Source organism: Calonectris borealis, chromosome 12 (genome assembly GCF_964195595.1).
Source record: "Calonectris borealis chromosome 12, bCalBor7.hap1.2, whole genome shotgun sequence".
NCBI classification, from domain to species: domain Eukaryota; kingdom Metazoa; phylum Chordata; class Aves; order Procellariiformes; family Procellariidae; genus Calonectris; species Calonectris borealis.
The window spans coordinates 5,686,281-5,714,104 of NC_134323.1; the positions used below are offsets into that span (position 1 = coordinate 5,686,281).

The window sequence follows — 27,824 nt, forward strand, 5'->3', positions numbered from 1 at the left end:
AATGATTTTATTTATTTAAGGAATGCTGAATTTTGTTTAGCTTAGAATGAATAGTCTGAATCATCTTTTCTTTTTTTTTTTTGATTGAGTAAGGGGAGGGAACATGAACTATGTCTTCCGTCATCAGAAGAAGCTGTTCCAGGAGCAAGACAGGTGAATGAGTACTGAAACGATACCACTGAAATCAAATCCTTTCTCCTGAATTTAGCTGTCATCTTTCCTAGTACAGGTACATCATTTAATGAAAAACTAAATTTAAGTCCCTGTCAATACTTTGATAAAGTGGCATTTTTTTAATATCATCTTTGCAGTTGTGATCTGTAAAGAATATTTCAGAAAGAGAAATGCCAGTTATGCTCCAGCAGTCTTAAACAGTTAAAAGTTTGCAGTTGGACGAGATGATCGTGGTAGGTCCCTTCCAACTAAACGATTCTGTTCTGAGTCTTGAAACAAATGTTCTGAAACTACTTGAGATTTTCTTTTTTAAAAATTCATATTTACATACTAGATTTATTTTTTTTTTCCCTTTGGAACACCTCTGTTGAAATAGCTTTTTTAGCATTTGTTTCAAAGCATAAACTACAAATTGTACATCAGTTATTATTTACAACTGAGGGTCACTGAACGACTTGGTTTCAGAAAAGGATAAAAACAGAAGCAGACGAACCGTAGTGCTGGGGCCACTAGGTAAAAATGCAGGGGAAAACCAGAACGTACTTAGCTGTGAAAATACAGTGGCCAAAACAGTTCTGAACAACTTAATTAAGAATTCTTAGAAATTTCCCTAATTTAGTTCAAACATGAGTACATAGGCTAGTATGTATGAAGACAATTCTGCTTTCATTGGGTTAAAATGTGAGATCTTGTATTAAAAGATCCTGCGAGGAAGACATACCAGCTTGCTTTTGTTCTAGGGTCCGCTTCCCCTATGAGCCTGGACAGCCTTCCTCCTCCTCCGCGAAGAGGAGCGGCACCAGGAGCCCGTGGCTGCGCTCGGAGAGACTCCTCAGTAAAGGCCGTCCTTGGCAGCGTCCCTCTGCGGGCGCCGGTGTGCCAAGTTCTGGCAGAGCAACCGGAGGAAACGCGTTTAGAACAAACACGATGACTAAACTGGGGCAAGAGTAAATCCTTTTCCTTGTCGTGTGACTAATAAGTAAGTGCGATTCTCTTATCTTTTTAAACCATTACTTGCAATGTTTGACTGAAGTTCTCGCAATCTCAAGCGTACCACGTGCCTTGTAGAGCCCAGCTATATGATCATTTTGATATTTTCTTTTTGCACTAACCGGTCAAGCCTCGTGTTTGAGAGCTACAGACTATTTTTACCTTTGCACATACTTTTTTCATACAAGAACATAAAATCGTGAGTTTATAAATTCTTTATTGAAAAATACACTTGCAATATTTTCATACAAAGTAATGTAAATGGTACAGAGTAACAAGAATTGTCTGACAATTTCATAAATATTTTTACAGAAACATCTACACAATTTCTCGACTTCAGCCTTTTTGTTATGCAGGTAAGAATGAAAGATGCTTTTATTTTACTTTAATTGAATTTACAGAGGAATTAAGTCCTAAATTTTCCCGTTATTCAGAGGAGCAGGAATGACTGAAAACACAGAGCTTTTAACTTTTGCTTCCTTATAAAAACTTCTAGAATCCACATGTGCTACATTTTACATTAACACAACACTGTCCCTAGTTATGTCACTGCAAAAGAGTAAATTGGAATACTGTCCTGGTTGTTAGTGTGTTTAATGCTTTCCTATAATAAGTCTGGTATTTTGGAACTATTTTAAGTGAAAACAACTAGTAAGTCTAACATACGCACACTTCCTTATCCTGTTAGTAGGGGAGAGATTTCTCCCAGGCCGCCTGATTTAGTCCATTAGAAAGAAAGCCCCAAAACAACCCCCCCAACTTTAAAAACAAACAAAAAAGCTAAGTATATGTTTTAGGAGACGGACAGCACCGTCCTTCTGCTGAGTAAGTGAGGTGGCCAGTTCCTGACTCTCAAGAAAAGCGATCTGAAGAAACATTACAAGCATATAAAATTCCTTGAAAAAAGCAAACATCCCTAGCTTCCTGCATTCGTTACAGCATATACATCGAGTTAAAATGAATTCTTAATGCCATTTGCTGAAGAGGGGAGCTATGGGATGTCGATTTGAAAATAAATACAAAAGTCAAATCGCTTCAATACAGGAAGACATCTGAAGTCAGCCTTTGAAAAAAATATTCACATTTAGAAAGTGCCATTGCAAATATACAGCAAAACTAATCTGCATTAAAAATGAAGCTTCACAGCCCTATCAAAAGTGCCACCTTTTGAACATGAGTTCACTTTAAAACATTGCACAGCTAAAAACAATGCATAAACAAAATTATCTACCTTTACACAACAAGGTGCCCAAACATTAAAGCAAAACAATGTGATGTTTTTCAGGGGCACACAAATCCTGAATATGGAAAGGATCCATCCAGACAGCTTCCTTCAGGGCTAAAAAGATTATTCCCATCTTCCCTTTCCAAGCAGAACTGGACTTTGCTAGACTATTACTGGTAAGTCATTATTTTTGTGGAGGCCGTTATTGTAAAAACCAGGACACCGTTGAATACGGTTATCTTGGTGCAGTGCTCCCATGTCTGATGCACGTATAACCACCTGGTCCAGAGATGAAAATGGTAAAGCACTGATAAAAACAGCGTGCGTGGACGGGGTAGAGCAGACGGATTTAAATACCTGTTGCAAGGTAGAAAGCTGTATTAGGGATGCGTTCTCCAAGCGCCAAAAAGTTCTTCGGCCGCTTCCCGAAGCCAGAGCCTGGAGATGGATCGCTTGCCGTGCGATTAGCTTCACGACGGGGTGAGGTTGGGTCGCAGGGTTTGAAGCGTATCCTCGCTGTCCCGGGCGTTGCGGGAGACTCTCCTCCTGCCCCTTCCTGACGAGCACAAGGGCTCAGCGCGGTCCGGCAGGAGACGGGTCACCACCAGGGCAGCCGGGGGGGGACAGCCTGGCTGAAGTCACTTGCAAAGGCCTGGTGCATCCGTGTGCTGCGCGGAGCAGCCCAGCCCAGAGGAGCAGCAGAGAGGGAATAGCTGTGCTGGAGCGCTGGACTCAGTGAGACCCTCTGTCGTTTGCTACATCTTGTAGTCGTCTTAACAGAGCAGTGTGATTCTCCTGACAGATTCGCTTAGCTGGTGCCTCAGTACCATCTTCTAAAAGAATGCCTCTCTTCTTTGTTGGAGTTTCTCCAGTTCTGACCATGCTGTTGATTTCCTTTAGCCTCTGGAGAGAGGAGGAGAAAAAAAAAAGTAGAATTATCTCTCATTATTGTGACTACCAAAATATACAGTCAACTTGAGTTAATTGCATTACAGTGGGATTACATATGCTTTATTTCTGGAGATCTGTACTGTACAAAGTGCTCCCTGGGACAGACTAACCTTTGTAATCACTGTACTGGTCTTACTCGGACTCAAGCAAGCCTGTTGTTTCAACACATGTAGCGCTGAAAGGCCTTCCATCCGTAGTTATGACTGTTACCTTACACCATAGATGCAACAGTTCCTATCTAGAATGAAGGTGCTTCTCGGGGACGATTTCTACTTTATTCTCGTGACCAGAGATCGCGGGGTTCAGCCTGTTACATGTTCAGCTGGTAAGTCTTTTCACGTTACGAGCCATTTGGGTTTTTTCCCCCCACTAGGTCGACAAGAGCATGTGATTGTGTTTGACATTCTGCTCTTTGAACAGTCTCCATACCAAGTAACCCACCTGTTACCTGAAAGCAAAGGGTACCATTGCTGCGCCTCCCGAGTCTTTCATGTGTACCCGTACAATGAGTAACTTTTAAAAGTACACAAGTAGCTTGGACACCTGATTGCTTTACAACGTCTTAGATACCTGAACTGACAGTTTGAAGAGCGTTAGGTGAGAAAGTACACGTTCAACAATGCGAACAGAAAGGTGTGTTGCACAGTCTTCTCTAATTTCACTACCAAAAAAAGAAAAGGTAGAATTAAGGATTTATAAAAGCAAACTAAACCCCTTTCGTCTCACCTTAGATGGGCTGCTGCTGAAATAATAGAATATTTTCTCTCGAGGAGAGAGAGTAGACTCATTTTTGTGTGGCGAGATGTACACTGGGTGATTCTGGGACAGCTGTATTCTGCGAGGGGAGCCAATCCGTACAAACGGGTAGGGCGAGAGCGGAGGAGAGTCGGTCTGCTCAAGAGAAAATGCAAGTCACTCGATAGTTGGTATCCGATCTCAGGTGTTACTACAGTAGGGCTTTTCTAAGTCGGTCATCTTAAACAGTTTCGTTTTTTCCACTAATATCATACCATACGTATTTAGAACAGATGCAAGTTTTGTCGTGTTATTAGGCCAGATTAGGTGGGGTTTTTTTAATTTACTTTTCTAACCCTGTCTGAAGCTAGCGCATGACATTGCTCAGTGCTGTGTATTTCATACAGGAGGAAACGGCAAATAGGCATCGAAAGTGCTTAGTATTTCAGCAGCAGAGTACGTCCTTGAAGCGGAATTATTGTCATAAAAATACTGAATTTGCTTACAGTGAGGTGAGCTAAGAGTACTTCACTGCACGTACAGTAGAAAAAAGATCTATTTACTAACGAAAAGCACAGAATTTAACTTACTGCATTTGAAGTATACTTCAGGGCAAATTCTTTAATCTGCTCGATATAGATGTTGTTATAGAATTGTATAAGGTCCCCTCGCTCTTCCTCCTCAGTGTCGCTGTTGGCACCTGTCAGTCGGGTTGGAGTAGGGGGAGCGCTGTTGGGATGTGGCACAGGCAGGGTGCTGCTGGATCGCATCACTGGACTGGAGTCTCGGCTAGCTGTAAAGGTGACAGCAGTCTCCTTTATTCAGCCTCAGCTGTTGAATGCACTTCGATCGTTTTAACCCCAGACATGCAGCTGCCTACAAAAACTGCGTTCCAGATGTTTAAATTGCAGTATAATGACCATGAATCTGGTGCCAGCATCAGCGATGCTAATGTTGTTCCCTTAGCATCTGTCCGCACAAAAAAGCAGTGTGTTGTTAAAGACCAACAAACTGCTGAGTACGTGTACAGAAACACATTTGATTTCTAACTTCTTACTGGATAAATCGCAAGTGGCTTTTCTCTATAAGCTGAGTTTCATCACAGTGTAAGCAGAGCTAAAACTCCATTTTTCAGGCATTTGTGCTATACTTTTAACAGTAGCTCTTTCTTGTTGCCAGCTGGCACAATTTCAAACAAGGAACAGCAGTCTTTTTCAGCTAGTAGTAGAAATGTTTGGCTTGGTAATACTTCCTGCTGGTTTAATGTGAGAAGTTGCAAAAATATATGTAATTTCCCCCCCGCCACTTCACTGTGACAGAAAACATTAATACCTACAGTTTATACCGTCATCTATTAAGTGTCTTGAAAACTGGTGGTAGGAATATACAGCATCACTTAGTTGCTTTCCTTTACAAAAGTTAATTCAAGGAAAATGTGTCAGTTCAAACATCAAGGCGAGAATCTCCAGACATGTCAGATACGCTAAAATAGATGCTGTGGGTGGCTGGTTTCTTCCTAGCTCTGAAGACAGCCAGAAACTGCTGCAGCTCCGCAATTGTTGTAGGTAAAAGAGTAACTGCGAACACGGGCTGGCACTGATTTGCTTTCATTCTACAAAGACATGTTCTTTGGTGTACAAACTGAACTCAAAGAGTTCAGACCAGCCATCATGGTGAATTCTTAAGGTAAGCGCATGTGGTGATAGATTCAAAACTGTCAAAGTGGGTGTAATGTTAAGCTTGAGTTACAGCAACTCTTAAATGTTATCAATATAGTCTTAATTGTGTCCAAGTTTACCAAAGGAGGAACTGTTTGGGGTGGGGCGACACAAAATCCAACTCTTGCTTTATGCACACCGTTTTGGAAATGGAATTAAAACCAAACACCTGGAATCACTCACTTCTTTCTTTGTTTCTCTCTTTGCTTCTGTCTGTAGGTGAGTTCTGCTGGCTACTGCTATCGCTGCTGCCAGAGTGTCGTCGTCGTCTCCTGCCTTTTATCAGGACGCTCCGATATACCTGCAGGGAAACAGAGGAGCATAACAACGGAAGGGTGATTAGACGTGCAGTTACATAGTTAGGAAACAATAGTCTGCATGATATATCTGCTTTTTAGAAACTTCATTGTGGTATCAAATTGCTTCTTAGAGGGGAAAATACAGCCTCCTAAGAGGAGTATTCTCCAACAGGCGCTGCCTCCTTAGGTTTTAAGTAAAGATATTTTCTATTTTAGGTACAGTTTAGCATAAAAAGCTTTCAGTATAGGATAAGACTGCTGCCTTTTGAGGAGAATGGCTCACAGACTGGATTCATTTAATACTAAACGTTACTTCAAAAAGCGATCCATTCTTAAAATAGAACTAAGACATTTAATAAACCAGATACCACATTGTTTAATACTAAATGTACTTACATGGCTCTTGGCTTGTGGTTGTGTCCGATAGCAGCGCATAATGTTCTGAAATGATCTATCTTCCTTAGTAACCTAAGAGTAGATGAACAGAAAAGGTTAATAGTTTTTCTGTGGGTTTTTTTGTTTGTTTGGGGGTGGTTGTGTGCATTGTTTGGTTGGTTTGGGGTTTTCTTGAGGAATCGCAATCTTTGGAATATTAAGTCTTAAAGGAGTTGTTTGTTTGTTCTTTATTCACCTTACCTTAGCCATTACGTAGATGGCACACATCAGCAGCTGATCCAAGTGTCTATCCATCATGATTTCAGGGCAGCGCACCAAGGAATACTCAAAACATGTCCAGATCTTTTTCCGCAGCTCATCAGATATATCAAGTTTGACACAGAGGTCTCGCAGACGAACACTAGCTAAGTGATACACCTGTTGAAATGGAGACTGTGCTTAGGGCCATAGCAATGCTGCTTTTCTTACCCAGCTGAAGGGTGGTTCAGACTTGCACACCCTGTAGAACTTGGGCAAATGATAAGCCAAAAGAGGAATAACTAGATTTAACTTTTTTGCTTACAAGACATAGACATTCCCAGTACTGGTACTGATGCTAAGAAAACATACGAGTTATCTGGAGTGCAGGAAGGGCACTGCATAGCCGACAGAAACCACTGTGTTGAATAAATCAGAAAGGTGAATTTCTTTCTTTTAAAGAGCCTTAAAGAAAATGGACATCTTTAAGTACCTGCTGGCCAAGTACATAATTACTTCACAACTCGTGGTGGCTGTGGTGATAGTCTACTCCTTTGCTAGCGAGAAGTCGCCTGCGTAAGAAAACTACTCTTCAGGTATGTCCATGAGTAGACAAAGGGTATAGATCAACTTTGAAATTGAATATTCTCTTATTAGTAATAATAAGTACATATTTTAAAAATCACTGAAGACTTATCAGAATACAAACTCAGCAAAGCACAGACTAGACTGAAAACTACCTTTCTAAAGAAGAGTGAAAGCGAGCCCATCTTCCGAGGCCTGGTGGCCGTGGCAGTGGTAAATTGCTGGGTTTGTCTTTGCTCTCCCGGAGAGATCTGCTGAACAGTTAACTGGCCTGGTAACTGCAGTGTTGCCCCAGTCATCTGAGTGTTGAGGGTACCAGCAAGAGCCTGGGCACTGAGAGGCTGAATGGGACCAGAGACAGCTTGAGGCTGGGTACCGACATTTACTTGGACTGGGAAGAATGTTATTCCTCCATTTTCATTGGCAATACCTGTAATTTAAGAAAAAGAGTCTGAAATAAGAGCAAGTTATGGTGGAGGGGGTGTGTGTTTGTGGTTGGTTGTGGTTTTGTTGGGTTCTTTTTAAGAATTCGGTGATTCTTTTATTAGTTGCTTATAACTATATTTAGTATATTATATATGAAGTTGTTTTATCAGAATACTTTGGACTTTTCGTCATAAGGAGACAAGAAGGTAATGAACTTGAGCTAAGGTTTTAATACTAATGCAACTTTCATCCTGTGGTAGTTCAGGAAGGAAGGTTACTGAAATAACCGAGTTTTATAAAATAGATGTTGGCAGTCAGAACATCCTTGTGCTGTACATGTTCTGTCTCTAAATTCTGCTCGTCTATTCATACAATTCTTCCCAATTATGATATACTTTTTTCTCCACTGGCATACTGTTCCCCCCCTCCCCCCTTACTGTGTACTAATACTCTGATGGGAACAGGTCTGAATAATTCTACAGTAGCTTTTCTCTCACCTTGCACTGGTATCGTAACGGTTTGCCCATTATTGGCTGTTACGGTGGCAGTTGCCACTGTAACCAGCGTCTGGCCGGGCACCGGAGTTACTGACATTGCTTCGGGATTCATGTTCTGCACAGGCACCGTGTTTACCACGGGCTGTTGGGAAACTCTTACTGGAGTTCCACTGTCAGAGGTATTATCGCTGTCAACAAACAGTCTTCTCCTTGTAGGATTGGCTGTAGGAGAACTGTATCTGTCATACAGGGTGGTTGGAGAGGATGAAAGGCCTGTGGATTAAAAAAACCACACACACACACACATATATATATATATATATTTAACTCTTGTTGTATAATCCCCTATTATACAAATACGTGACAGAAATGTAATGAGAACAAAAATATGTTATGCAAAGCTCTTCAGGAAACATTTTTAAAAACTCCCTATGTCTACATTTGTGGCTTACAGATTGCTTTTAGAGATGACTTAATCTCAAATAATGCTGTGTTTAATATTTCTTTAAGCTAATGTATTATGTTTCATTTTTCCAGAGAAAAAGTTTGAGACTTCACATAACTAAATATATAGTGGAGCTTCTATTCTGGTATAAAAATAAAGCAAACTGTTCAAGTGCTACCTATTAGAAAAAAAGTAGGTTTTGTGTATAAATGTTATTTAACATATACGTATGTATACATACTGTTCATATACATAACCTCCTGAAAACACCCTATCAAAACAGTATTTTTTTCACACTGAAATAATGAATGCATCGGTCTTAGACACCTGACTTAACTATGTGAGTTGCAACACAAATACCATTTACAAATGTGTTTGCAATTAACTGTACATTGACATTAAAGCAGCTTCCTTGCTGTACATCACTTAGATTTAAAAATTGAAGCCGTGCTCTAAGAAGCATAAGTATGTTACGCTTAAAAAAGGCTCACCTTTTCCTAGTCCTCCAGTTTCAGCGCGAACCTCGTTTATTCGTCTTGGTGTCAATGGTGAACCTACAACACTGTTCCCAGCAGATCTCTCAAAATACTGAGGTGGCATTACCTAAAATTTTTATACTTTTATTAGAGTTTCTGTATCACAGATGGACTACATAACAAATTTTTAAAAGCTTCTGCACTACAAATTTTGAACAGCAAAACTATATGGGAAAAAAAAGAACACTGAAAAACTTACCATAAGCCTAACTAAAACTCTGTAGTGATTGTACTACTCTAGAAGATACAGTACTGTAATAATCTTTCTGTGACTACAATTAAAAGTCTGTACTTTTTACCACATTCCTTCTTCTCTAGTAATCTTTTCAAGTGTAAGTAACTGGTCCAAACCTTCCGTGCTTCTCGGTTTTGTTCATTGTTCGGTATGCTATGCAAACACTGGCTGAGAATCATCTCAGCTGCATGTCTCCATTTTGGATGTCTCTATAGAGGTGTCCGTGAACAGACCAGAGCACACTACATTTACTATTTTCTCTGCGCTGATTAGCTTGTAGGGTGAAACTGAAATTTGGACATGTGAAGCCTCTCCTTCTGGGTATAACGTCCACTCTCTACCATCCTGTCTGATTAGGAAAACTATGTAAAACATATAAAGAAGTGCTCACCTCTTCACAACTAGGAACTTTGTTTTCATTATCTCTGATTCTGTCCCACAATATGGATTCCTGTTTCCATGCCATACTTTCCAAGATCTGTTCTTCAATATGATTAAGGTGTTTTACTACTTCCCGACAAAGGCCATCCTCTGCTCTAATGAAAACCTCAATTACCTGTAAGATGGATAATTATGATCAACATAATGTTCTTGTTTCATACATTTCTTCTTACAGAAAGATCTAATTCCTGATTTTCAAGGAAGAAGAGACTATGAGAAATATTAAGGCTGCAATACTGTGACTCAATCCTATGTGTCTTGCAGTTTTATCAGAAGACAGATATTTGTGTCTTTCTAAATAAACAAACATGTCAAGCACTGTTGTGGAACAGCTGCAACAATAGCTCATGATAAAATGATAATCCATTAGTTACTACATAGATACTTGGATACTGCTCCTTTGTTAAACTGCTAACAGTATTTTCATTTTTAAATGCCCAGGACACACCCCAGAATGACAGACACTTGGGTAATATTTTTTTCAATACAAAAAAGGGGCAAAGCTGAGAATGAAGGGTTAATGTGTAAGTTAACATCTAGGTAAGGAGATTACTTAATATAAGTCAATAGACCCATGACTTGATAAGCATTTCTAGCTATCAAACACTTTACCTTATAAAAATGATAAACTGGAATGTCAAATATTTCAGTGATGAATGGGAAGTTTCCAGGTGGTTTATATGTAAAGATAATTATCTCAAGGCAACATGCCAGCAGAGATCTATGAAACACATCTTGCTCCAGTATTGCCTGCAAGAGAGTTGCAAATTTTAATACTTAATTTACAGTGTAACTATAGAACAGCAAAATGCTTTCCATTCTGCCTCAACAGCAAGATTATCAAGCTTATAAAAAGACATCTTATTTTGTAAGAGACAGAACAGAATCCAAAATGAGCCATCCTTACTCATTAAAAACTTCATATACTTTTGTGTTTGCAAACACAAATAATTTCTTGTACACTTTTTCTTCCATTCAGGTGTACTTACAGGCTACTTTTCAGAGCTTTACCCTCATTTTAATTAGCTGTCTGTTCTGCTCTACAACTGTTTTCCTTTTTTGTAGACCCAGCTTTAAAAGTGAGGTACAATTTGATTAGTTTTCCTTACAGATAAGTCAGTGTCTCCCAGTCTCCTCCTCTCTTGCTCAATGATCGACTCCAAGACCTTGTAGTATAGCACCTCAGCACGACGGAAATGCTTACTAGCAACATCTGCCGGAATTTTAAATAGAAACAACGTTGTGAAGTGCAATAAAAGAATTGCGTTCTCTATCTGAGGCTATAGAGATACAACAGTTTAGTAGCTTGTGTGGATTTTTGTGCTGCTGTGGCTACAATACTTTCAGGACTAAATCAGTTAATTTAAAGTTAACTTAGGAATCCCTCTCCTATGCTGCATTGACTTGTGAACGCAGAGCAGAATAACTTATCACTGAACCCAGATTTTGATGGAAACACCATATATAAGAATCTTTAAATTGCTATAATATAATACACGTATTTCAATTTCAGAAAATACATTGTTTGAAAAGTACACCTATATGGATCCAACTTGCACTGTGCAACAGAAAACACTGAAGCAACTCTGTTGACAAGAACAAATACAAAGTAAGAAAGGCCCTACTGAGAAACAAGAGCATCTTCCTAATTTTTAATCCGTCTTCACGTGCGTCACAAATCTTGACAACTTTGCAAATAATACTTTGTGTTTATACTGGCAGGTTTTTAATAATATCTGTACTAACCCATCCTTGTATGTAAGCCAAAATTGCTGTAGGACTTTAAAAGACTACAGTTAGGCAGATTTTTCATTATTGTCACAAAAATCCATACCATCGCTATTCTTGTAATTGAAAGAAAAGTGATACCCTTAAGAGTGCTTTTAGTTTCATTTTTGTAGAACCAAAAGTATCATCAAATTCCAGTGATTTAAGCTAAGGCTGATTATAAAATCGTATGCAGGGTTGAAATTTGCCATGCCTTAAGAATACCAGGAAAAGACCAAAGTAACAGAAAAGACTCTTGTGCTAAAGCATAACCTGTAAGTAAAACTGTAAGTTACTTACAAGAGATAAATGTGTGTACAGGCATTTTAATTCTTATCTGTATAAGTAAAATGTTTCCCACCTTTGGAAAAATTACTGAATTCTCCTTCAGACTGCATGCTCTGGCAGTATACTTCATACATTTCTTTTACTCTGTTTGCAATAGATTGAGAAGGATCTCTGGAACATGCCCTGAAAACAAAACCCAAAGATTTTCAAAATACTATTCCTATGAAGAGAAAGAAAAAAAAAAATCTACAACTATTTTTATCATATGATTAAAGCATGAAACTATAAACGTCTTGGATAGCAATTCAAACACACCCGTATGTGCCTAACTGTATACGTACTGTAAAATGTCCACAGCATATTATTATTATTATTGTATATATTGTAGTAAATATGCACATCTTTTCATCATCAGGGATAAACAGCATTTTCCACGTGATATAAAAATTGTTTTAAAAAATATATTGTACCTGAGGCAACAGCTTATCTACATGGAGAATAAATTTTATTTTGAATCTCCTACAGTATGGAGTGATTTGCTAGGTAGCGAGATCTGCTAAGTAGGAAGAAGAAAAGTCTTGAAAATTTTGTATTAGCAGTTTGCTGTTAGAGAAGCTCAGAACTGTCAGGTTTAAAATGTTGTATGTTCTTATAGCCATCAGTCTCTTAAGGAAAAAGGTGTCTAAATAAAGAGAACAAAGTCTTTTGAAATTTAAATGTCTCTCTGGGTCCTGTTTTACTCCAGAACCTTTCAAGACTGACTCACGTTTTAAATTACACTGTTTAGCATTAACATTTGTTATTAAAACTACTTAAAAAATAGAGTTATTTGGTTAGCTAAACATCAAACTTACCTGAGTATTTGGTCCAGATTTTCACTGGGGGCATTTTTCAGTCCTGCCAGCATCGTATGAAGGCGGCTCAAACTGTATGTTGCTATGGAAACAGGTGTCACATATGGGTTGCTCTCTTTAATATACTTGCGGCCAGTAAGTGGGGTTGTGATCCTAAGTGATTTGGACTAAAGAGACAAAAAATAAGCATATAACTCTTATTTATAAATATATTTATAAATACATATAAGCATATAACTCTTTATTATAAAATTATTATCGTACAGGTCTAACCTCGAAGTGTCTGTACAATGCGTTCTTACCCTGTGTTATGATACATGCCTGGAGAAAAGACCAGGAATCAAACAGCCCAAACTAGTTCACGTCTCAGATAATAGTCAGCAATGAAAGATTTATTTGTGTCACTTGGATGTTTGTATCAAATAGCACTGTATAAACGTATAAACAGAGAGGATGTGACCTCACATTGAAATGCAGATACTGGGAGGGAAGTGTGAGACAAAACAACTAGGCCAATCTAAAAAAAAAAAAAAACCGGAACCCAGAAAAACCCCAGCAGTTCCCTCCTATCCCTTGAGTACCAAAGGTAGCTGTAGCTCATAGGAATAGTGTACTGAGCCAGGGATTCCTTTCAGCAAGTTTCACTCTTACATTAAAAGTCCTGCTGAATGTAACAATTAGCATTTTAATTCATTTGCATCAGATCAATCCATCATATCAAAATAATTTGACATGATATGTTAATTCAATTAATGTACAGCAAAAATGATGCATTTTCTAGTTATCTAAGCACACAATTGCTTAACCAAGAAATGTTTTCCTTATTTTAATGATTACATTACATTTTGCAGTCTTTTCACTATTAAGCCCAGCTCCCAATACTCCTCCCATTTCCCCCCCAACTCCTACGTGTGTTTTTTTTCTGTCTCCATACCCTACCCGGAAAAATGGTTCCCCCAGCCCTGCCTTGGACTCCCCGGAGCATGCAACAGCACAAGCATTGCAGCCTCAAGCTGCTGTCTTACAGGCCACACTTCCATCACTACAGAAACCTGCAAGAGTTTGCACCCAGAACTATGCCAGCAAAACAGTGGTTGATTATTTCTTCAAGTAGATCAGAAGCGAAGAATTAACTACTTGCACTGATTTTGCGGATAAGGTTATTTTGATCTTTTCTCTCAAGAATGTTGAAAGCCATTAACCAACTCGCACTCTGGAAAAAGATAACATCACTCTTTCAGTGATCTAGACTGTTTTACCCCTTTGCTCTCTGTAATCTCATTGTGCTAATACAGCTTATATCCTTCTTTATTTGCCTGTCTTGTACCCTTCCTCCTTTAAGGTATCTCTTCCACCTTCAGGAACATTTTGATATCCTGTTATCATAGATATATATGTCTGCATTCAAAGCCAGTGCCTGTTTTTCAAAAGCTACTCTAGTCGTGCGAAGGCCCTGGTAATTTTATAGGTCGTCACTTTATTCTTCTGAAACATGTAGCGTTCTTTATCCTCTGAAAGACCATATTCTATGCTATTTTGTTAGCCATATATAAAAACGTATCTATGTATCATGCTTTTAGGCAAGCAAAGTGAAAACCATTCTCTAGTGATTTAACTAAAACTGTGAACAGATGTAAACACCTGAAGCATATCTGTTAAAAGGAAACAAAAAAAATGCATAGAGCAAAGCACTGAGCAGCTTTGCATATGTTAAACAAAAAACTCTGCATACGGGACATAGATGTGAGGGAAGGGGAAGATGGACAGACAGTCCAGAGGGTACCAACAGTTGCAGGACCATTCAGCACCTGCCAAACAACCATGGAGAATTGCCTGTTTCTGTTGTGCTTGAAAATCTTCACCGAAAGATTTACCTAAGGATACCTCTTTAGGTAATTACCTAAATATTCTCTGTACTGGATTTAATCAAAGAAAACCCAAATGCATGGAGAAATTCTGTCCAAAACCCCCAAAAGTAGACAATATAGCTAACCAATTACAAAATCTAACTCAGTTATGCTGTGTGCACTTCCAGATCACCTTAAACAATAAAGATGGTAATTTTTTAGTAGCTGCTTCTCTTCGTCAGACATAGACTAACTCAACTCACCCTCCATATTAAAATAGCAACACAGACTATGTCATACTCACCCTGTCAAAGTGCTGCTGCAAATTATGCTTCACTTGAACTCTTTCAGCTGTTTCCATTCCTGAAGTTGTATTCAAGCACCTTGTAAGAGTTCCAATTTCTTCATCGGCATCCTCCCCAAGAAATATTCGCTCATCGAGATTTCCTACTGACAAAACATACTCCTCGTAGGCCTTGTTGATGGCTTTGCTACAGCAGAAAGGAAAAGACAGATACAAAACCCCCTTTATTTAGACAGTGCTTTGTTCACCTGCTTGCTGAATGAACACAGTTCTGGCCTGTTGGAAGTCTACTTCAGAACTTCTTTTAACCCTGACTTAAGCATTGGAGCTCCTTTAAAATCTACAATGTCTTAAACATGACAGTGGCAAGGAATTATTCTTCCATTGTATCTGATGGCTTGCCATTCAGTATAGCTGCAGGAGGAACATAGTAAAATACTGTGAACTCGTATTTGGCTGGAAACTCCTCAAAATTTACGCAGCATCACATCATCATAAACTACGCTTACCATTTTCATACCATTTAAAAGAAAGTAAGTCCTACTTATAAGCATCTCTAGGTTTATAAAGAAAAAAATACCACCAAACCCAATTTTTCCCTCCCACTTCCCACTCATTCAATGTGCTCCCCCATCTTTTTCATACTAACACTTTGAGTTACATACAAAACAACCGAGGAAACATAGAAACATAAGAATAAAAGCAGACATCAAGTAACACCGTCCTGAAGAATCATTCCTCTTTCAAATAGACCTTAGACCATGCCACCACAAAGAAAAGGAACTGAAACACAATGTAAGGTATAAACATTAATAAATACACAAGGCAACTAGCTAGTATTACTGTTAAGATACAGATAATAATGCAAGTGGAATTGTATTACAGAGGGATACTAATGCAAACCAAACCACGAATACAGTGACTCACAAGCTATCTCCAAAGTTTCCAGGATCTAGAAATCCAGTCAGATTTTCATCTTTTCCTTTTAAAAGCTGTAAGACAGTTAAGAACAAAGGATGGACATTTCAGTTCTTAAAAAGGTTTTGAAGATAGTGAGTAAGGAGAAATTTTTCTACATTATAAACTCATTGACCAACCTTTTTATCAAAAAGTTTCCGAATATATGGCTTCCAAAAATGTTCCTTTATGCCTTTTGCTTCTAAAACTAATCCATAATGTAATGAACACAGTTTTTCAATGATGCAGGGTGGATCGGATGATACTTTATAATCCTTACTATGAAAGTCTTCAGGTAGACCTACAATTAAGAATACTATATTATTTAATTTTGCAAATCCATATCCTGTTTTTTTATTAAACTTAAATCCTATGCTGTGTAGTCTAGGTAGTGTGAAATTAAAATGGTAAACTAATTAGTTCCCTTGAAAGAATTATTCATTATATAATGCCCACTCAATTTGATAATGTTATCAAAAGTCAATTTTGAGTAAGAGATTTAAAAAAATTAGATATCAAGTGATAAAAATTAAAAATATCAGTTCTAATAGAAAATCAATCAAACACTTGTGAACTATAACATTTATTCAAATAAATTTGCAGTAATGGTCTCAGTTCACATCCGAACCACTACAAAGTAAATGCGAATACTGTACAGCACTAAAAATGAAGTATAGGTCTGGAAAGAATTACATCAGAAATTCAGTGGAAACTTCTTACCATTGATTTGCATTTGTGGTTATCAAGTCAACCTACATTTCCATTCTCTTCAGAAAGAGAACAGCAGCAATCCAGAAATGAGAAAGAAACAATCAAGTTGCCACTCTCATATTTGAGCACTGGATCTTTCCAAATTGCTGCCTTATGGGAACTCTCTAGTCTCTGTGTCCAAATAATGACTGCGTCATTATGTACTCTTCCACTGACATTAAAATGTCATTAACTGAAATTTTACTTTGGAACTTCCTTCAGTGGTATTTCCATAATAAATTAAATTCTTGACTATATTATTGACAAAATTCAGTAGTCTGTTATTACATACTACATTAATAGAAATCTAACTGTGTAGCCAGATACAGAAAATATTAATTCCCACATATTTCAAAGCAATATTGTTCAGTTTATTCTCTCTCACATAGATTCATACTAATTTCAGTAGCCTTCGAAGTTTTTGCAGACTTTGGATAAAGATAGATAGTTTTTTTCGACATACCTTTAAAATTAGGATTCAGAAGTTCTTTACGGTTAGGACACTGGAGAGCATTTCCATACACTAGATCCAAAGCACATAACAAGAGATGGTAGGAATTGACCAAGTCATCACTGATCATAGGAAAATTACCTTCAATATTAGAAAGACATAAGACATTAATTAAAATTAGCATAGATTTAAAATTCTTTTAACTAAGAAACTGTTGATATTTGTATTACAATCAATAATGGAGTCTTGGAAACACAGACTTTGGGGGCTATAAATATCTGGATAGAAATGCAGGTAGTAAACCAGACACACACTTAATAAAATATAGCAAATATAATAGTAAAATACGTTTTCAGGAACAGCAGCAATTGTGTAGGAACTCAAATATATTGCACTATTTTGAAAACAAACCTTACCAAAATGTTGATAAAAGTGATATTGCAGACTCCCTCATTCACAGTAATCTGATTAATCAGTGCATAAATAACTTGAAGCAGCATGAACTGTATAATGCAAACTGCCTCAAGGAAGAAAAATTTGTTACCATAACTCTGGCAACACAAGCCCCACTGTCTGGCAGTGTTACGTCCTTCAACAGATTCTTACTCCATCTGCCTGAAGCAGAATCTTTTCTAAAGACGTATAAGGGGGAAGAATGGGTTCCAACTGATACTTTCCTTTTTCCCAATTTTGCATTGCTGTGAAGTGTTGCAAAGAACTTTAACTTTTGCTAGGCTAGACCCAAGTGTTCAGATGTCCTAGAAAAAGCAAGCACCGCCCCCTTCTTCAATTCCCCCCCATTCTCCAGAATGAATCTATATTCAACTCAAAGTCAGGAGATTATTTTTCTTTACCAATCTGTTTTCTTTACAAAAATTTTGTTCGGGGCATGCTCATTATAAACAGTAATAAATTTAACTTTTTTTCTCTTGTGCTTTACAAAAGAGTTAAAATGTGTATCTCTGATCTCGTTTACAATGTAGCTTTATTTCATATACCTCTAAAGTATTTTTATTTATTATCTTCCTGTAGAAAAGAATCCTTGTAACCTCTTCACTCTTTTATCACCTTTCACAAAGATTATATTCAGATTCATTACCCTTTACTGAACTCATTTAGGTTTATGATATTCCTTTAGAGGAATGGCCATACTAAAAACAGTCTTGTAAAATAAACTATACCATTAATTAATACCATACACCACAATTTCATGAATTTATATGTACAGCATGATTCTCTATCACTCTTTCAATACTAATAACTCTTGTACTCTTTTTTTTCTTTTTCAGGTAAGCTCCAAACCACTTAGCTGAGCCCAATATGAAGAACAGGTTTAAATCCTTGAAGAAATCTATCATATAGTAATAAACTCACTTAGAACACAACAAAATGTATATATGATTAAAGAATTCTTCTAATTATGCTGTTACTTTTCTACCAGTAACGTACCAGTTTGTTCAAATTTATATTCAATTTTCTGACTCCATGTTTGTTAAAAGAAAAATAATTTCAACGTAGATAATTGGAACTACTTAAAATAATGAAGGCTACATGAAATTTGTACACATTTATCAGTTATTTGCAAATCATTAAAGGTTCACAGCAAAGCAATTAAAGTCCTAAATGCAACAGCAATAAAAATCTTAAAGAAGCAACTCTTGTAACATAGGTTCACTTTCATAACCATGAAGTCTAGCATGGCAATCATTACTGTCAGCACAGTCAAAAATACATCTAATTTTACAGTACCAGTAGCTTCATACAAATGATTTGTCAATGACATTTCAAACAATAGCTTACTACTCCCTTTCACAACCTAGTACCAAATAATAAAAAATAGTTATCTCAGTGCAGCAGAGATCTTTTTTTCATTTCCATTTTAAAGAAAGAAAATAAGTCAAGATAAAGAGTTTAAAGATAAATTCTTACAAATAGAATGCAAAAATTCTTACAAATAGAATGCAAGAATTGCAGTATCGCTAAACAAAGTCGCTATCTTACTTTGCGATGTATACCAAAGGCACGAACAAGATCTGTACTTTCTGCATTTGTGAAACCGAACGCAATGATCTTCAGGCTTGCAGAAATATCAGAGACAAGCCTGAACTTGCCACTGATGTGCGGTTGCCATGATAAGGATTACTACCAACCCTCAAAACACAGTGAACAAAACTTAACATGAATATTTAATGCCTTAAATGGCCAACATTTTGTTTCCATTTTTGTGCTGCCACACTTTAATAAATTTATCACTAGTCATTTACTAATTTTACAGTTTATAATGACTGTAAATTTTCCTGTTTCTTGTGAAATTTAATTGGCTATGTTATCAACATTCTCTACAAAGTTAATTTGTATGTCTGAAACTGCTCGCTAATTAACATGTAGTTAATTGATGATGTAGTTACTCAGACATATTTACCAATAATTTGAGTCTTCCAATAGGAAGACTCATAAAGTCCCTTTGCACCTTATCAACTGTCCAATCTACCCATAGAAGTGGGGGTTTTATAGCAGAGAAAAGAAAAATATGTGATTTTTCAGATGGACCTACTTACTCTCTCAGCTGTCTAACTGTGCTAAAGAAGTAAAGTCCTGACTGACTGGAAATAAAGCACAGTACTAACTCTCCTCTGGACTCAGTGGAAAATGAATAGGCATTTCATACCACTTGAGAGCGCTATTCTGGACTGAAAAAAAGAAAAAAAAAGATGAAAATCATACTGTGTTTCCGGGTTGCAAGCAACATACTCGTTTAGGAAAGATTTCTCTTCCCCAATAAAGTGGAATTTGCAGCCTGTCGGGAAAAGGCATCTTCTACATAAGATACAGTGTTCAGTACAGCACTTGTGCAATACCACACCCTTCCTGATCTTTGTACAAAGATGTGATGGTGAGGGTCCAGTAATATTGCCAGTAACTTTTCCAAGAGGTAGCTGCTGGCAACCCTCTACAACGTGGTACAGTGTAGAAAGAAAGGCTAATCTGTATTGAACAAAATTAGTGTCAGATAATTCAATATTGTGACAGCCTACTCTGTCCTATCCTCAAAAGCAGCCAATTAAAGAAATTGAAGCACGCTGCAGGAATCTTAATATGATTTATCACTTTTAAATTGGGAAAAAAACACCCAACCACACACCCCAAAACCAAACCAAAATTCCTTTTACCCCTTTCCTTGTAGAAATTAAACTATTAATTTTCTTCTACTAGAAGTTATCTTATGAAAAAATATAAAAAGTCTCTGGAGATTATCAATGGATCTGAATCTACAAAGATGTTCTTTGTAGTGAGAAATATAAACCTTGTCTTTATTTTCCTCAAAACACTATCTTACTTATGCAGAATTCCCAGTGAACACTCATCCAAGCAGTACTTGAATAAAGCCTTAGGCATGCAGAGATTCTTTAAGATGCAGGTTTGATGAGGAAAGACCTTAGGCTATATGTGATATGACTGAACAACTTAAGCCTCAAATAAGGATTTAATCCTGTTCCCTCCTGTGGCTTTTTCTCCCATCAGTCATTATCAAGAAAAACCGCTGAAATCCTCTACTATGCTTATTAGCTTTAAGGCTGCTCTTACAATAAAGGTCACCTATACAATGCAATATATTGTCTGTTCATTACATTATTTCTACAGAAGCATATTAATAGAGGATCCCCTTATGCGTTCCAAAGAAATCTGAGTCTTCAAGACAGTCAGCCATTTTTATATATACTGCTATGTCCAAAATGCAAGAGAAAATCACCCTTACAAAGACAGGCATATGCAGACCTATTTAGAAATGCATATGGTTATTTGATAGAGTTGCTGTGTGCTCATTTTTTAAAAAGGTTGGGGGGCAAAAAGGCTGTCAAAAGAATTAGAATGCTATCTGTGATACTAGCGTGAAAGTATTCACACCTAGAGTTTTATGATAAATTTTTACGAGGTTGTAGGAAAAAATTCATTAAGTATTTTCAGTGTTGCTGGAAACTTAGGAGGAGTTTAAATATTCTTTGTTCTTTGTAAACATACATATACAACTTATGTTAATTACAACAACATCTAAATATGAATTCACTAAAATTCTAAGCTACTTCTTCCCTTGGAATTACAGCATCAATCTCCACAATACTGGAAACTTTGTAAAAATATTCCACATAAAAGCTACCAAACTATTTGGACACATAGTTTACCTTAGAAGTGTGGTCAAACATACAGCTGGGGAAATTAAGACAGAATGCATTCCTTCAGGCTGTTCTGAGAAGGCCCCTTCTCCAAAGGCATTTCTGAATTCAGAAATGCCTGCACCTATTCAGTGTTTAAGGACTGATATAACATAATGACTAACAAAAACAGGTTTGCAGTATTTAATCCCTTTCAAATTTCTTACCTTTTGCATGAACAAACAGCACCCAACAAAACTGGAAAACTTCCGTCACAGTGCAGGGTTGCCGTCTTTTGGGGAAAAATACAGCAAGAAGACACCCAGTAAGCTCAATGAATTAAGGCTGTAGAACATCATACAACATTCAATCATTCTAAAAGAAAATGAAGCTTTACTATACTGTGGCCAAAATCTTAAACCCTTCCCACAAAAACCTGACTAAAGGTAATAAAGAAAGCCACACACTGGTTTAGTGCAGACACAAGTGGAACCCCAGGCCCAGTCTGCACGTAATGATTCAAATGTCGCACTATGGCAGTCCGACACGGCAGAGTCCATTAGAAATAGGCCGAGACTTGAGCAAAAAATTACTGTAAATTTAACATCAAACATGCCTGGCCTAAATGTTTTCCTTTAAGGCAAAATTGTGATCTTAGTTCCAAAGAATAGATAAATATCTGAATTTAAAATCTACAGAAAATGTTCTGCTTCTTCATACAACAAATGGTACATATAGTCAATCGAAATAGTTTGAGAGCCAGAGCTGAAATTCCTTCTTCATAAGCATTCTGAGTAATATAAACATGTATATGTGTTCTTGGAGGAACGCATTACAGAGCGTGTTGATATTAATATACTCAGTACAGTCAAGTTTTTCAGAACTGTGTGTTCACAAGAATATCATCTGTGTACTAATGTAAAGCATTTTGTATAGGATTTTATATAGTACACAGAATTTTGAAATATATTAAATGTTTATTAGAACCAAGTTCCTCTGCTGGTCTTTGTTTAAAATGCTTTCAAACAAAATATAACCCATTTGTGAGGCCCATTTTTAAATCAAAGTAAGGCAGCTATTAAGGAATTGTTATTTCTTAATACTGCCACATACACCATACTGGACAGTTTTCCTAAATCTCCTTCCTACTTTCATGTTTCTGGCTAGTAAGTTCAGTTTGTGTTCTTGGTAATAAAAAAATCTTGACAGAGTAATCAATTAATCCAAAATTAAAAAAAAAAAAAAAAAATCAGAAACGATGCTCAAGTATTTACTGCGTGTATTTAAAAAAAACAAACCAAACCAAACTCCCCTAGCACTGATTTTTATAACCCCACAACATGATTCCTTATTTCCATATAACACATCACTGGAAGTTCTATTTCATATATCACAGCTCATCCTCCATCAGGTTATGTGAGGAATGGTTTTAAATGTCAAAATTAACATACATTTCACACAAAAATTAGTAAGTATCATCTTCCAACTTAATCTTCAAAATTACTTCACATCCTACCATCCAAGCTAATCAACTAGCAGGGTTTACTCTTCTAATCATAGAATTATATGCAGTATATTTTAATTTCAACATTATATGCAAATATTCATCTCAATACATAATTCTATTCCATCTATAGTCCAATTCCAATTTACTCACCTTTTGCATTCTCCAACAAAATCATTTAGGCACAATCATATCTTTTATTATAGATTCAAATACATTTGATTACAAATGTCACTAAGTTACGGTCACAAGAACATCAAGGGGAGAAGGAAAAAAAAAAAGCCAAAAAAACCCAACTAAGAAATAGCCTGTACATATTAGAAAAAGTAAAATTAAATAGTTAAAAAAAAACCCCAAAACTACAAAAGCAACCAAACAATGGCACTTCACAGTAGTGAAGATGAAAGAAATAATGAATGGGAATAAATCAATCTCTACTAACTACCACGAGAAATCACAAGCCATGTTAAGTGCTGGCATGAACAGACAAAATCGTGTTGAGATCAGAAAAACCAGAAAAGAAGGCCAGCACACAATTTCCACAGCACTCCTAATACGAACAGAAACAAAGAAATAAAGCTTCTACTATAAAGTAAAATACCCAGAAGATCTGTGTCGATGAAGAAAACTGGGGGAACTACTAGGCAGTGAAACAGGCTGAGTTGTTCTATGAGCTGTTGAGGCTATACCGATCATACAATGACCAAATCTTCCAGCCCTTCCCATCTTAGAAATACTAATATTTCTCTTGTCTACAAGCTGATTTTAACCTCTCCCCCTGCCCCCCAAATCATAGAAACTTAACAGCTTTGGTATTTCCTGCACCCTGTCAGATCTGACAAACTGAAAAAAAGATTAAAAAATTATTGTGAGCAAGGACAGACAGATCAACTCCAATATTATAAAGAACTACTGTGAAAATACAGTCAAAAATACAACTAAAACAACTATGCACCTTCACTGTATTTTTGTAATTGTAATACTCTAAAATCAGTCTGGAAATAACAGAAACATACCTCTGTTTTCTTCCTCTCTGTTGACGAGGTTGATCTTCTTGAGGATATCTGAAAATGTCCTGAAAAATGGGCTCATACTTCTTAAAGATTACTGCAGAAACCGTAAAGTTTCTCTCTAATCTCTCAGTTCGTTCTCTGAATTGGGAGGGTAGATTTGCCATGTCTTCCCATTTTTTCATCTTGTTAAAAAACTCTATCAAGCTGAAAATACCGAAGAGGTTAGATCGGAAAGGTGTTTTTTTGGTTTTGGTTTTTTTTTTTCCCCCAGAAATATACTATACATTTTTTTTTTTTTTTTACAACAAAAGTGCAATTTCTACTTCCCAAACTACTGATAAAATGGCGGCATTGCAAACATGACAAGGTACTTGGAGCCAGTCCTTCACCCACGAACAAGGATGAGCTCAGACAGCTCACAAAATATTTTTATATCCTTGGTTGATGACCGTGTTAGCTCTATATTCACAGGTGTTGGCTTTTCCTCACAAAGACACAATCAGCTCCAACAGTCTCTAAAAATCAGATTTCCCTCATTTTTCTGACTAATTTATTAACTAAAACAAAACAAACTCTGAGTTCTACAATGCTAAGAAGATTCTACGAAGTATGAAAAAACCCTAAGTTTCAGTAAATTTCACTTCATAAATTTGGCTTTCATTTATTTTTCACTCCTTTATCTACACCTACTTTTCCAATGTTATTAGCCTTTGAGAGCCCAGATCACAGAAACTATTTATCCACATTCAATTCCCTGAATTTCTCATTTGGAAAAAAAACATTTTTAAAAGAACACTTTTGTATTGTTTAAACCAATAGCAATGCTCCAACAGTAAAGGAGATGGGGAGAAAAAGTGCATAAGAACATTCTTTTTTTTTTTTTCCAATCTACTAAATTGTTACAAAACAATCAGATTGCTAATAAATAAAGTCAATTCTTTCAGGAAGTTTTTCTTCATTACTTTATGGACATAAACATTTGATACAAATTTGTTTATCAGATTCTGACATCACTTTAGTTTCATAAAGCAAGAACACGTGAAAAGTGAAGTCTTCTTACAAAAAAAAGAAGACAAATTGTGTGAATATTTTCACAGCCAATTAAAAATGGTTTCTCATATGAGAAGTTCATACTTTGCACACTCTTCAAAAATAGACTATTCTTCAGGGACTGGTTTCCTTCTCCATTGAGAGAGGGAAGGCAATCTCTGATTTTGAAAACCAGGTTTTTAACAACACAGTAATGACCAAATGGAACTGTCCTACTTCTGTGGCAATGAGCTATAACGCAAAGATTCTGGTGAAATAAGTTTTATCTTTAAAAACAGGAAACAAGACAGACGTTTAGCCTTTGTTTTCAATTTCTAAATATCACAAGCTGATAAGCAGTCTTCGAGATTTTGTAAGTGTTTAAAAACTAGCAAAAAGAAAAGTTACCTTTGTTCTGAACAGCGCAAAATTCTGGTCAAAGATACATAATTTCCCTCAGCTGTCCCTCTGCTTACAGTTGGAATTGCTTTTCTACAAGCCACATACAAGGCACACGCTAGCCAATGCAGATCGTTTCCCTGTGAATGAAAATGTCAAGCATCTGAAAGACTTCATTGAAAAGAAAAACATGCTTTTCAGCTATGCACCCAACATCAAGGAAAAGGACAGAACTGTGTCCTAAACGAATGAAGTTCAATCAGAGACAAAGTTGATTCGTTGTTTCAAAGTTCTGTTGAGCTACTTTGTGTTTTTAACTACAAGAAAAACGGGCGTTAAACAGATACTTAACATTGAACTGTGTCAAAACTAAAATTACATAGTTACTAGTTACCTCTATATATTTCACACTTGACCCAAAGTTTAACAATATATTTTTAGTGGTACTCTTCTCCTATAATAACATTTTGTACTAACTTAGAATTACCAAAAAAATGTAAAAGCTACAGTTCCTTGCTATCAGAACATTCTCCTGCCCTGAACAGACAGTGGGAACAGAAAAACGAAGTTTCCGTTTTTCTGCGTATTACACAACAGAACAATTACTCAATCTGGTACCTAAAGACAGAAATTAATTGCAACGAAACCCTTTCAAAACTTATTCTTCCTCTTCGATTAAAAAATAACGTTTTAACGGCAAAAAAATAGTTTAAAAAGGGGCACAGAACCCTGAATTCGACGGTGTGCGTTTCTTGGGCTACGTGGTATCACGGGGCCAGACGAGCACACACCGTCGGGGAAAACGCAAGTTGTCTTTCGAGCTTCCCGGCCCGTTTCCGATGTTTACAGGCAGCGAGCGCGGCAGAGGTGCTTTCAGACCAGAACACTTCCTCCCCCCGGCAGACGCGCGCAGCTCCAGGCACCGCAGGACTAACGACCTTCCGCGAGTGCGAAGCCCCCTTTAGCTCTGCATGGAGAGCTGCCTGGTCATGGACAGGGAAGCCCTAAAGAATTCCGAATAACTCCAGACAGACATGCTTTTATCACAAGCACCACCTTTATTTTTAAAATGCCACCCGGTAAAAGGCATCTCCCAAACAAAGCGGGTGCGTCACTTTATGTTGCCGTTTCACAGAATGGTGTTACAAAACCTGCACGTCTCTAACCATACACGGAGTTTTGTGCCACGTTCACGCAAAAGCCAATTTATTATAATTGCCTTGAAAGCATCTACGTGGGCATCTACATGGGCAATTGAACAGCCACTGATAAACGTTCACCGAGATAACTATACTACATTTGTCAGCTAAACAGCTGGAAGTGCAAAGACCACAGCGGTACGACCGCTTTTATTTTTAACGCCTTTTCACGGCGGTGACTCGGGATTATGGTCCCGAGTGTCGGAGCTGGAGAGCAGCGCTGCGCGGCCGCTCGCCTGCGCACCCCCGGCAGCGGGCCCCTCTGGCCGCGACGGCGGGCCGGGCCCGCGGCCGGCGGCAGCCCCGCTCCCCCGGCGGCCGGCAGGGCCGAGGCCCCGATCGCGGCGCGGGGCGGGGAACGTCCCTCAGCGGCCCTTCCCGCGGCTGAGGCGTGACCCCCGGGAGCGGGTCGAGGGCTGAAGGGACGAGGCCGCGCTGCGTGGGCGGAGGGGGGCGGAACGTGCCCTCGCTCGGCTGCGAGCGGACGCCCAGGCGGCGCCTCAGCGCCGGGCGGTGTGAGGGAGAGGCCGTCGCGCCTCAAGGGCCGTCCCCTTCCCCCCTCCCCCGCTTAACCCTCTCCCTCCCGCCGGGCTGTCCACCCAGGGCCGGCCGCCTCAGCGCGACCGGTCGCCTCAGCGCGGACGCTCCCCCCCGCCCGCCGCCTCAGGGCGGCCCCCCAGCCCCGTCGCCCCTCACCTCCAGGGTGTAGTTGCGCTTCATGCTCTGGTAGCTGAGCCAGGCCTCGGAGCGGGCGCGCTCGTCCATGTTGAGGCTGCTACAAAGCTCCTCGTAGCGCTGCCGGGTGTCCCCCTCCTCGGCCGGCGGGGAGGGGGCGGCGGCGGCGCCCCCCCCGGCCCCCGACTCGGCGTCGTCCTCCTCCTCGCCCGGCATCCCGCACCCCGGCGCTAGGGGGCAGCGCCGCCCTGCCGCACACTGCGCTTGCGCCACCGCCCCTCAGGGTCGCGACGCGCGTTCGAATCCAAACACCCCGGCGCCGGGCCCCGCCCCCGCCCTCCGCCGCGCCGCGGCCTCTCATTGGGCGGCGGGTGAACGCCCGACCCGTCCGCGCCCTCGCTGTGCGCAGGCGCACCGCTCCCCGGGCGACGCCACAACTTCCGCTCCCGCCATGCACTGCGGCAGCGCTGCCTGCGCCTGCTCCCAGAATGCAGCGGGAGGGAGCGGCGTCACGTCGCGCGCAGCAGCGGCCGGGCGCGGCGGGGCGGTGCCGGGGGCCCCGCTCAGCAGCGGGAAGGCCGGGACGGTTTGGTGTGGCGGAGGAAGGCCAGGGGAGAGGCGGCCGTTGCCCCTTCCAGCGCCTGCCTTGCTTCCGTGGCAGTGCGGCGCAGAGGGGCGCGGGGGCCTCGCGCGTAACCGATGAGAGCCAACGCTGACGTCAGCGCAGAATTATTACACAAAGTGGT

General features: G+C 38.9%; 2 protein-coding genes across 11 annotated transcripts in view; one reads left to right on the forward strand and one right to left on the reverse strand.

Annotated features, from left to right (window-relative positions):
• AKTIP (AKT interacting protein) overlaps positions 1 to 12,662 on the forward strand; it is a 32,223-nt gene extending 19,561 nt beyond the window's left edge. The window contains exons 12-17 of one of the 2 annotated variants that reach the window (XM_075161147.1): positions 128 to 229; positions 915 to 1,153; positions 1,477 to 1,520; positions 2,450 to 2,565; positions 7,188 to 7,321; positions 11,404 to 12,662. The gene's annotated coding sequence lies outside the window, so the exon portion shown is untranslated. Of the gene's footprint in view, positions 1 to 127; positions 230 to 914; positions 1,154 to 1,476; positions 1,521 to 2,449; positions 2,566 to 7,187; positions 7,322 to 11,403 lie in introns of those variants that run through there. The other variant, XM_075161150.1, reaches the window with a different exon arrangement.
• On the reverse strand, positions 105 to 27,340 carry RBL2 (RB transcriptional corepressor like 2). 9 transcript variants are annotated; one of them, XR_012675373.1, is made up of 24 exons: positions 27,100 to 27,338; positions 25,214 to 25,344; positions 23,780 to 23,980; positions 21,487 to 21,551; positions 17,121 to 17,249; positions 16,048 to 16,208; positions 15,878 to 15,942; positions 14,951 to 15,137; positions 12,800 to 12,966; positions 12,019 to 12,128; positions 11,429 to 11,476; positions 11,000 to 11,103; positions 10,503 to 10,640; positions 9,841 to 10,005; positions 9,170 to 9,281; positions 8,234 to 8,506; positions 7,466 to 7,740; positions 6,729 to 6,905; positions 6,489 to 6,560; positions 5,977 to 6,094; positions 4,666 to 4,868; positions 4,067 to 4,234; positions 896 to 3,292; positions 105 to 318 (listed from the first exon to the last, which is right to left on the reverse strand). XR_012675373.1 is itself a non-coding variant. In XM_075161138.1 (23 exons), exons 1-23 carry the CDS (start codon positions 27,292 to 27,294, stop codon positions 3,122 to 3,124), a joined length of 3,435 nt encoding a protein of 1,144 aa, XP_075017239.1. In that variant the 5' UTR covers positions 27,295 to 27,338; the 3' UTR covers positions 105 to 3,121. The 9 variants fall into 9 exon arrangements, 8 of the variants coding, with proteins under 8 accessions (XP_075017239.1, XP_075017240.1, XP_075017244.1 ...); XM_075161138.1 differs by having other exon boundaries at positions 105 to 3,292; XM_075161139.1 differs by having other exon boundaries at positions 105 to 3,292; positions 4,067 to 4,231; positions 27,100 to 27,336.
• Positions 27,341 to 27,824: the final 484 nt, after the last annotated feature.

Excerpts from the sequence above, each read along its gene's own strand:
- RBL2 (XM_075161138.1), bottom strand. The coding sequence starts at position 27,294 with ATGCCGGGCGAGGAGGAGGACGACGCCGAGTCGGGGGCCGGGGGGGGC. Across the intron at positions 11,104-11,428 it reads TGCAAGTTGGATCCATATAG|ATGTTGCTAGTAAGCATTTC; the intron begins GTGTACTTTTCA and ends AAATTCCGGCAG. Across the intron at positions 6,095-6,488 it reads AACCACAAGCCAAGAGCCAT|GTATATCGGAGCGTCCTGAT; the intron begins GTAAGTACATTT and ends GTTTCCCTGCAG.